Source organism: Arachis duranensis, chromosome 8 (genome assembly GCF_000817695.3).
Source record: "Arachis duranensis cultivar V14167 chromosome 8, aradu.V14167.gnm2.J7QH, whole genome shotgun sequence".
Taxonomy (NCBI): domain Eukaryota; kingdom Viridiplantae; phylum Streptophyta; class Magnoliopsida; order Fabales; family Fabaceae; genus Arachis; species Arachis duranensis.
In genome coordinates, this window is record NC_029779.3 from 36,863,066 (window position 1) to 36,873,507 (window position 10,442).

Consider the following 10,442-nt stretch of genomic DNA (forward strand, 5'->3'; position numbering starts at 1 on the left):
TATGCTAGGCCTCCGTTGGGTTAGATTTGGGCCTTGTGCCTCGAAAAATGTTGCCCAAAAATATAAAAAGCGACAGAATAATCAGATCCAAAAAACAAAAAATATGAAAGGTCGCGCCATTCTGTAAAACGGTAAAAACCTCTGACCAAAAAAAGATAAAAAAAAAGGGCAAAACCCCAGCGTTAATACGACGTCGTTTTGTATCGGGGATCAAAATTGAGACTTAACTCGCTCTGCAACTTCACTGTTTCTACTTTCTAGTCCTCCACCTCCTTCTTGCTGAGCTTCTTCTTCAACAATGGCGGAGGCAGAGTCGGAGTTATCAAACACGGTGCGCATACTTGTGGCGACGGACTGCCATCTCGGGTACATGGAGAAGGACGAGATACGGCGGCACGATTCCTTCAAAGCCTTCGAGGAGATTTGTTCAATCGCCGAACAAAAGCGCGTCGACTTCCTCCTCCTCGCCGGAGACCTCTTCCACGAGAACAAGCCTTCTCGCTCCACGCTCGTCAAGGCCATCGAGATCCTCCGCCGCCACTGCCTCAACGACAATCCCGTCCCCTTCCAAGTCGTCAGCGACCAGACCCTCAACTTCCAGAACTCGTCCGTGCTCTCTCTCTCTCTCTCTCTCTCTCTCTCTCTCTCGTTTCGTTTTGAAGTTTCGCTAATGAAAAAAGAAGTGCATGTTGAAGGTTGACTATGCGTTTTGCTGCTCTAAGAAATTTGATGCATTTTGTAAAGTGAGTATTGTTTGGCAAATGATGCATTTTGTTGTGCTTCTCAGATGAAATTAAAGGAAAAACAATTAGTATATTAGCTTCTTTTAGAATCGGCTGAAGCAGACAGTGAACCGTTTCTATTTTTCTTTGCTATTGAGAAAGTACCGTTCCTTAACAATGGTGCTGCAGGTAACATATATGTGATAATGTTTGCCCTTCATTGATTGTTCCTTTTGAAGTGCAAGTACGTCCTATAATTTAGAAGTATTAGAAATATAACCATTCATGCACCTTCAAGTGGTTTCATGACATGGTAGAGCTGAATTTGTGCTGTTCAATTTGAGATTTGGCTTTGGTTGCAAAGGGATATTTGGGTTTTTATTTGTAATATTCCTGAAGAAAAACATGAAATTTTATTGTTATTAATTATTATTTTGGGGCAGGTTTGGTCATGTGAATTATGAAGATCCTCACTTCAACGTTGGTTTGCCTGTATTCACCATTCATGGGAACCATGATGATCCTGCAGGCGTGGTATGAGTGAGCATTCTTATGTTTCAATGTTTATTTTGAAATTTTAAAATGGCATCAGATGAAGATGCCTTGCTACTTGATGTTGTTAATTACCAAGTTAGTTTTAGATTTTGATTGTTATGTATGGTGCATTATGGCATGATGGGTTTAGAATGGCATAGAGAAAGGTTTTGGCTAGTTGTCTTGGCAGCTGGCACTCAGAAACATTTGAACATTCTGTCTGAGCCACTACAATGTAAAGTTCTTATTTGCGTTTTTCCTAGAAGCAATTCATATGTAATTCCCAAAGGGATGACAGTCTCTGCTTTTTCTTTTTGTTTGTATGGTTTCTATTGACATGGTAAAAATGAAATCATCTACCTAGAAACTAAGGATGCTTTTGGTTTGTGTTTTCATTTTCTGTTTTATTTTCAGTATTTTCTGTTTTCAGAATTTTAAGAAAAGGGAGAACAGGGAGTGAAAACAGAAAATAGGATTTTATTGTTTTTACTGTTTTCTCTTTTTCCACCCCTCCCCTCCCTCCTCCTTCTTAATTTAGCTACAATGTACTTAACCAGATTGATATTTTCTGAATGCAACTGTAATCTGCATACAGCCATTCTTAAATACCAGTGTGTTCCTCACTGAATGATTGTGACAGGACAACCTTTCTGCAGTTGATATTCTCTCAGCATGTAATCTAGTCAACTACTTTGGTAAAACAGTTCTTGGGGGTTCTGGTGTTGGTCAGATCACTCTCCACCCTATTCTTATCAAGAAGGTTTCTTGTTAATGCATAAGAAACTTATTTTCATTTTTTTAATTGGAAAAAAGAAGAAAAATGGCATGTTTCATTCTGTTGTGAGCTATATTTTTCATGAATTGCAGGGTTCAACAGCTGTAGCTTTATATGGTCTGGGCAACATTAGAGATGAAAGACTTAATAGGATGTTTCAAGTACGCTGCCAATAAAATTTGCTTTGACTTGTTCATCTATTAATTTGAGTACACTTGTGTCACATGGTTCGTTATTCTTTATCTTGTTCAGACACCACATGCTGTGCAATGGATTCGACCTGAATCTCAGGAAGGATGCCAAGTCTCTGATTGGTTCAACATTCTGGTTCTTCATCAGAACAGGTTATGCTTCTTTCCTGCCTGCATTTTAAATAGATTGTGTTTAATATCACTTATCACATACTCACATGTCCCAAAATGTGTGATTAACATGAAATATTTGATTACTTGACTTTGAATAATGGAATTCTTCATCTTTTCCCTCCATTTTCTTATGGATAAAGAAGAAATATTATTAACAAGAAAAAAAGAATAGTGCACATAACACAGAGAAAGAGTTCGGTAAATCACATAGGAATAGACAGGAAAAAGAAGAAAAGAAAAAAGTAAATAAAAGTTTTTCAATTGCTCTGCATATCTCAGAGTCAGAGAAACTCCTTTAAAAAGATCATGTGCCCTTCCACCAAATAGATGCCTAATCCTATTCCATAAGACATGCTTTTTTTGTCGTGTTTATGGTCTATAACATATAATTTTAGATTTTAATCTACTTGATAATTGACCCTTTTTTGCCCCCAAATTATGGTATGCAGGGTGAAAACAAATCCAAAAAATGCAATAAATGAGCACTTTTTGCCTCGTTTCCTAGACTTCATTGTGTGGGGGCATGAGCATGAATGTTTGGTTGATCCGCAGGTTTATTAAAAATTTATATTTTGCAAGTACGTCCAGATAGATATATGCTGTGTTCTGCAAACTTAATATGGATTTTAATTTTCCTCAGGAAGTTCCAGGGATGGGATTTCACATTTCACAACCTGGGTCATCAGTTGCCACATCACTTATTGATGGAGAATCTAAGCCAAAGCATGTACTTCTTCTAGAAATTAAGGTTGCATATATAATGACAATATAAACATCCCTTTCATGGAAGCAGCTACCATCTTTTTATATAGTTCTCACAAAGTGCTTGAATGAATTGTTCTTGATAGGGGAATCAGTATCGTCCAACTAAGATACCTTTGATGTCTGTGAGGCCTTTTGAGTATACAGAGGTGAGATTTCTCACTGCTTTTTGAAGAATACATTCAATTGTTACAGAACCCATCTTTTGAAACTATCTTATGGTTCTTCGCTAATGATTCAAATCTTCATAATTTCAGGTAATACTAAAAGATGAAGCTGATATTGATCCCAATGATCAAAATTCAATTCTTGAACACTTGGACAAAGTGGTATGTGGGTTTATTAAATCTAGATGAAAATTTGTTTTCCTTGCCATTTTTGTTGCTCTCTCTCTACTCTGTCTCTCTGGAAGCTCGTATATTGGTTCCTTTTGATTACAGTTTTCCTATTTCGTTCCACTTGGTGGATACTTTATGATTAAATATATTAGTCTGTTGTGAACTTGTGATATAAATTGGCATATCTGAAAGGAATTTAGCTTTATATTCCCCAAATAATTTTTGTATTTTGGACCATTGATCATATGTATAGCAACAGTATTTTCATAGTAAAAGATTACGTAGGTGGTGAAGCTGATAGAGAAATCTAGGAAGAAGGCTGTCAACAGGGATGAACTCAAGCTTCCATTAATACGTATCAAGGTAACTTGTATATACTGTACAATGAATCTTCAATATCACTTCTGTATTTGAGTGCATTTCCTTCTGTTTCGCTTCTCACCTACCAGGATGATTGATCTGCAATTCAAAATGCCTCTAGAAATGTACTGTTTGGTCACTTTTTTTCCCTAGGAAAAATAGTAATTTTCATTTTATTAAACATTTTTATTACACGGGAGTTGGATTCATGAATCTTTCAAAAGGTATAGAGTTCATTTAATTAAACTACATTCTTATTAAACTTTATCTAGCCCCATTAGATACTAAACAATGTTTCTTGGCATGACTTGTATAATGTAATATGCAGGTAGATTACTCTGGATTTATGACTATAAATCCTCAAAGATTTGGGCAGAAATATGTGGGGAAGGTATTTGATGTCTATCACTCTTCCTAAATTAGTGTGGTATTGCCCATTTCGCTCGAGGGCTATTTTAGTGATGGAGAATCTATTATCCTTATATCAGGTTGCAAACCCACAAGATATTCTTATATTCTCAAAGGCTACAAGAAAGGCAAAGGGTGAAGGTAATTTTGAATAGTTTTTGTTTTCATAGTTCATGTGATGGCGAAGTATCCTCCAGTTACAATTTAAATGTAGGCATCCTTTATTGTTCTCAAAGTGATTCTTGAGAATTTTTTTAGCTGGAAATGCATATTTCTTATTTTTCTTATTTTCTTTTCCTGCTTTAGAAAAGTGAGATATTTGACATTGATAATGCCATTTTTTTAACCTTAAAAAGGCCTGAATAAAGTTTGTTAATTTCTTTTGTAGGTAAAATTGATGATTCGGAACGACTTCATCCAGAAGAATTAAATCAACAGAACATAGAGGCTTTGGTTGCTGAAAATAATCTGGTATTTAGAAACTGAGTACTTTAATAATTTTGATCTTTCCTTATGTGGCTCTATGCGTACTTGCTATTTCAATAATGTACGGCCAAGTAGATAACTTTGGCTCACTCTCTAATATTATTTACTGTGTTTTTATATTCTATTCCACAGTCTAACTTTTTTTAATTTTGCTATCAAAATTTAAAGGATTTGATGACCGAAAAAAAAAGAGTCATAATTAGAAACAAGAAATCAGTGACATTCCTACCACATATTTCTTAATTTGATTGGGAGCCTGACTTAAGTTCCTATTATTTAGTTTAAGCTTGATTTGCTAGTTGTATAGTACCAGACAACTTTGGTTGTATCTGGATTCTCTTGAGTTTTAATTGAAGATAAGGAATATAAATATGAGCATGCAGCGGGTTCGATTTTTTTTTGTTTTATTATTTTTATTTTTTTAATACATCTTACGTTTAATGGTTTTGCAGAAAATGGAGATACTTCCTGTCAATGATTTGGATATTGCACTACACAATTTTGTGAACAAGGATGACAAAAATGCATTTTACGTGTGTGTACAAAGCAATATTAATGAAACAAGAGTGAGGATTCTATTTTGCTTTTAAATGCCATTTGGCTTTGTCTTTGATATTTGCTATGTTGTAGATCTGGTTCACATTGTAGTTCACCTTGTCTCTTCTTCTTATCGATTTGTGTTCATGTGATACTCCTTCCTCTTCTCATTAATGATTTATTGTGCTTCTGCAGAACAAAATTGCTAAGGATTCAAATACCATGAAGTTCGATGAGGAAGATTTAATTGTTAAAGTTGGAGAGTGCTTAGAGGTTAGAAGCTTCATTTGTTTTAATGTTTAATGAACATGGCCTTGGGGTGAACGCCTTGATGTTACCGAGGCTTTCATGACATAGCATTCTAGCATATTATCTAGGAGTGTAATTGTTTGTGTCCTTCCAGGCTCTGTCCATCACAATTTTCTTTACAGTATTGCAATTATTGGGACCTTAGTATGTGTTGGTATGGATCACTGTGATCTTTGATTGATGAAACATACATTTTCTCGTGTCATTAATTATTGTGTCGGTTCTCGTTTTCTAGGAACGTGTCAAACAAAGATCCACACAATCTAAGGAACCCACACAGTTCACTTATGCTGATCAGTCAATGGAGGTAAACCCAACATATCATATGGTACTATTGCAATAGTGATGGAAAAGCTAGGTTCTGGGTAGGCAATGTTATTCACAAACTTTATTCTTGGTAATTTTCTCTCCAACTCCTAGGATTTTCAAGGCAGAAGCACCTCTGGAATTGGACCTGCAGTTTCCTTTAGTGATGACGACGATACCATGCAAATATCCACCTCAAAGCCAAGCACCAGAGGTAGGAAAGGGTCCTCTGGTGCTTCTCAAAATCCAACAAGAGGGAGGGGCAGAGGCAGAGGCAGAGGCCGAGGTTCTAGCACGATGAAACAGACAACTCTTGATGGAGCATTTCGCTCATCTCAAAGGTTATGACTCAAACCTAGTAACCTACTCGTTTAAAAGAGAATGATGTTAATTTTTATATAATAGACATTTGTTTTTTAATTGAATACTATGTCTGGAGGGTAGTAACTCCCATTTTTAATTGCTTGTTGAGCTATGAATATACCAGTAATTATGCCTGAATAAGCAGATATAGCAGAATTTTTTCTACTAGGTGATTCTTTCAATATTTTATGTCGTAGTAGTTTGATATTCCAGTGATGGTGTGCCTTGATCCTAGATTTTAATGATTGAAAGGTTTTCATTGACATAATGCAGGTCTGCATCAGTTGCTGCTGCAACTGCACTCCAAAGTGCAGCTGATGATGGGGACAATTTGGACTCTGCTTCAAGCGACAGTTTGGTATGGTCCAACACCAATTCATGGTTTATTGAATTCCTTAATTTGCACTTCCTTAAATGTGAAGTGTTTTTGTGCTTCTTTAATACAGTCATTGCCAGTATGATATATGCATCCTGACAGTTTTAAGTTTGCATGGGATTGTAATTTGTAATCAAAACATACTGGACCTGTTCAATGATTATGTTGAATCCCTGTCTCTGATATTGCATAGGAAAATGAATCCAATCTACCGGGAAGAAAAAGGGCTGCTCCAAGGGGTAGAGGTAGAGGATCTACACAGTCATCTAAACGTGGAAGGAAATCAGATAATTCGACAATCCATAGAATGCTCATGAACAATGATGATGATGATGACGACGACGACGATGATGCCAGAAAGAGATTAAATAAGTCTCAACCTCGGGTTTGTGCCCTCCCTGCTTCTCTTTGTTTGTTTCTGATAGGATATATGTAATATGTTACTTTTCCTCTATTCCCATTCAAAATATGTGTGTATGAAGAGACGAGGACCCTTGTAATTTGCTAATCCATTTGATCGATTACGTGAGACTGAGTAAATATAGGAAAGATGGAAATGCAAATCTGGTTTATATTAAAAAATTTTTGTTTCAAAGTTGTAGCTTCTAATTTTACATCCTCATCTTTGGAGTTTGTGATTTCTTGGAACTAAACCTTTTCATCATGATTGCAGGTGACTAAAAACTATGGAGCTCTAAGAAGGTGAACACACACTGTTATATACGATTTTGCCGATTTCCGCAGGCCTTATACATAGATACTGTTGTAATATCATATGAATCATTAGGTGCATTTCCTTGTACAGAAAATATATGTATTGACAAGTTTTGTGCACTGGTAAGGTCTCCTTTTGGGTTTAAGGATAAACTAGTTAAGCAGAGTACAGGGGTAGTTTCTTTCCCTTTGTTTATTTTTGTCTCTAGAATTCCTCCTAAGTTTTGGGTTAGATGTAGTATTGGCGTAAAATCTTATTTAAAGTTACCTTAATATCCGGACTCTTGAATCTTGATTGTAGATATTGTTTCTCGCTGCAGTTTATTTTCATTGTGCCGGTCACGTTAATTCTAGTATAAATTACTATTTCATTCTTTAATATTTGATTGAATTTTTAATTTCATCTTTAATGTTTAAAATGTTTAACACAGCAAAAGCTGATCAACAAAATAATGGATGAATATGTAAGTTATTGATATAATTATGAATTATTATACTTGATTAATTAACATTTGAAACTAAAATTGAACTTATAAACGGCAAAATCATAGTTAAATAAAATGAAATTTAAATTTGACTGACTTTGAAAACTTAGTTCTTAAAATTTATTAGTGCCAATTCATTTTATTTTGACGTCAACATTTTATTTTAGTAGCGCTAATAATGATTTAAAATTTTTAATTTTGAGATGAATAAGTTTTACTGCACACACTTGTAATAATATCTCCAAAAAATGTTCCTTCTTCTCCAACACTTAAATTCTCTAGAAATTTTTAAAGTTTATTCTCGTCAAATTGATTACTCCCTCATTATAAAATATGATAAGAACACATTAACTACCCTGCATTTTAATATTTGTTCTTCATGGATTAACATAACATCAACAATGATGAACATGCTTTCAAGAACCAAGTAACTAAACCATAGTATTATATTTAAGATGTTAGAAATTCCTTATGAACATGAGTTGATAAACCTAACTACACATCAACGGTAGAAACTGGTCCTAGGTAGTCGCCTTCCACAATATTATATTTAAGGTGTTAGAAAATCCACATGAACATGAGCTGATAAACCTAACTACACATCAAGAGTCGAAACTGGTCCTAGGTAGTCGCCTTCCAGACTAACCAGTGCCTGAAACTCCCTCTCTGCTTCCAGCCACTTGGTACCAATCACCATAAAGCGAACCCTATCATCTTTGCTGATCTTGGACATTTTGGCATTCATGAAGCAGGGATTCTCACCAGGAACATAACGGTAATCCGGCATCTTCAAATTCGACAGATAGGCATTCTCAATAGGACCACATCTCATGAAGACACCATGCTTCAGAACCTTGTGGACCACACCTTCTAGAACCTCACCCTTGAAAATCTTGAAGGTAAGGGCATTGAAGACAACAGGGAAGAGTACATCCCCGGTGTGTTGTCTAACTTTTCCTTCGCCAATTCTCTCCAGTACTGTGACTGCAAGAAAGTATCCAAGATCTTTCGAAGCCTTCTTTGCAGCAAAGTCACTCAGAAGACGAATGATTATTGCCCTCTGAAGCATCAGGCTTTCTGGTTGGGCGTTTTCTGCAGCAATTATGACATTCCATGCAAGCTGCACTTTGAGAAACATTGTCCTGACCATACATGTATCAGAAAGTTATACAACAGCAATAATTCAAAACTAGAATAACATGCATACGCACACATATAAACATATCCTACAGTTGAATCAAGAAATAACAGCTGAATCATATGCTTCAGTTATTTTCTAATTGCTGAATGCATTAACCAAGTTGTAGCAACCTATAGTTTGGGATATCATTAACGAGAACTAAGTACCAACAAATCTAATTAACTAGTGTAAGAGAAACCTATTTGATTTTTTGCAAATTGGTATACAGGGATTTTCAAATCTTTTTGTATCTCATGTGTTTTGAGTACAATCTCATATCTATCCTACATCAGTGCTTACAAATTAACATTATAGGCAGCAGAAATAGCTCCCTTTCAAAATCAAAGTTAGAAACCAAAGTATAAAAAATAAAAAATCGAAATCAGAAGCAAATTTCAGCAGAATGGTGGAACTCTTTTTTTTTCCCATGAAAGAAGGAATTGTTTCAGCCTTCCTGTCAAGTTAAATATAAGTAAGGTTCAAACATAACAATGGAGATAGTTCTTGGTGATGCAAAGGTTAGTATTTAGATTTTCTATTGATTGAAATAAATCATGCATGCATATGTATTTTTTACAATAACATTAACATGCTGACTTTAGTTTTGTAAAAAATAGGGGACTAATTCATGCTTCAACTCCTAGATCAGCGGTAGGTACTGCTTCTTGAATCCAAATAGTTTTTTTTTTACATTGCATCCACAATTTTCCTTTCCCCCTTCAGTTAGAGTAGAAAATATTTCCTTAAACCAGTTTTTAAATTCTGATGGTGTTATTAATCTAATAATTATTGTATTCTCTTAACAACTGCAGTGTTCAAGGAAGAAGGAAAGAGAAGGGGAAATAGCAAGGACTCCTTCTCTACAGAAACCTAACTTTTGTTTTTTGTTTCTTCTTTTTCTTATATGCATGTTTCAGCGCTCTCTGAAGAACTATTATCAAAGCTTACAAGGACCAAAAAATAAAAAGCAAAGAATATAGAAGCAGAAAATGGTACCACAACGGAGAGAGCTAGAGAAGACGACGTCGAAACCACAGGAGCTTGAGGCGTTTTGAATGGTGGACAGTGTGTGAGAATACAAAAGTGATGAGTGACGAGAGTGGATAATGGAGGATGGAGGCGCTGTGGATGGTTGAATGGTGAATGAGAAGGTGATTTAGGGTTTGTGGGGGTGTCCCTCTGTGGGGAGCATCAACCAGATTGAAGCTGAAGCAATGTCTCCTTTGATCTTTTATTCATGCATTCTTTTTTTTTTTTTAAATCATAAATGGGCCATAGGCCCAAAAGAACAAAGGTTCCAGCCTAGACCCAGCCCCTCTGCCCTCTCACTTTTATAATGGTCAACATTATTATTTTCATTATCGTTGTTGTTGTCTTTATTGGTCAGTATTATTATCACAGTTATTATTGTTGGCATACCCT

The 10,442-nt window shown here is 35.5% G+C and overlaps 2 protein-coding genes across 2 annotated transcripts; one reads left to right on the forward strand and one right to left on the reverse strand.

Annotated features, from left to right (window-relative positions):
• The first annotated feature begins 228 nt into the window (after positions 1 to 228).
• LOC107462548 (double-strand break repair protein MRE11) lies at positions 229 to 7,703 on the forward strand. Its single transcript, XM_016081150.3, has 20 exons — positions 229 to 606; positions 1,166 to 1,256; positions 1,897 to 2,016; positions 2,124 to 2,192; positions 2,284 to 2,375; positions 2,846 to 2,948; positions 3,037 to 3,144; positions 3,245 to 3,307; positions 3,416 to 3,487; positions 3,782 to 3,859; positions 4,185 to 4,247; positions 4,345 to 4,405; positions 4,653 to 4,735; positions 5,203 to 5,316; positions 5,483 to 5,560; positions 5,832 to 5,903; positions 6,017 to 6,243; positions 6,539 to 6,623; positions 6,835 to 7,026; positions 7,315 to 7,703. The coding sequence occupies exons 1-20, from the start codon at positions 299 to 301 to the stop codon at positions 7,345 to 7,347; spliced, it is 2,112 nt and encodes a 703-aa protein (XP_015936636.1). The 5' UTR covers positions 229 to 298; the 3' UTR covers positions 7,348 to 7,703.
• Positions 7,704 to 8,268: 565 nt separating this feature from the next.
• LOC107462554 (DNA-directed RNA polymerase V subunit 7) lies at positions 8,269 to 10,237 on the reverse strand. The gene is made up of 2 exons (XM_016081160.3): positions 10,017 to 10,237; positions 8,269 to 8,982 (listed from the first exon to the last, which is right to left on the reverse strand). The coding sequence occupies exon 2, from the start codon at positions 8,976 to 8,978 to the stop codon at positions 8,436 to 8,438; it is 543 nt and encodes a 180-aa protein (XP_015936646.1). The 5' UTR covers positions 8,979 to 8,982; positions 10,017 to 10,237; the 3' UTR covers positions 8,269 to 8,435.
• Positions 10,238 to 10,442: the final 205 nt, after the last annotated feature.

Excerpts from the sequence above, each read along its gene's own strand:
- LOC107462548 (XM_016081150.3), top strand. The coding sequence starts at position 299 with ATGGCGGAGGCAGAGTCGGAGTTATCAAACACGGTGCGCATACTTGTG. Across the intron at positions 2,193-2,283 it reads GACTTAATAGGATGTTTCAA|ACACCACATGCTGTGCAATG; the intron begins GTACGCTGCCAA and ends TATCTTGTTCAG. Across the intron at positions 7,027-7,314 it reads TAAATAAGTCTCAACCTCGG|GTGACTAAAAACTATGGAGC; the intron begins GTTTGTGCCCTC and ends TCATGATTGCAG.
- LOC107462554 (XM_016081160.3), bottom strand. The coding sequence starts at position 8,978 with ATGTTTCTCAAAGTGCAGCTTGCATGGAATGTCATAATTGCTGCAGAA.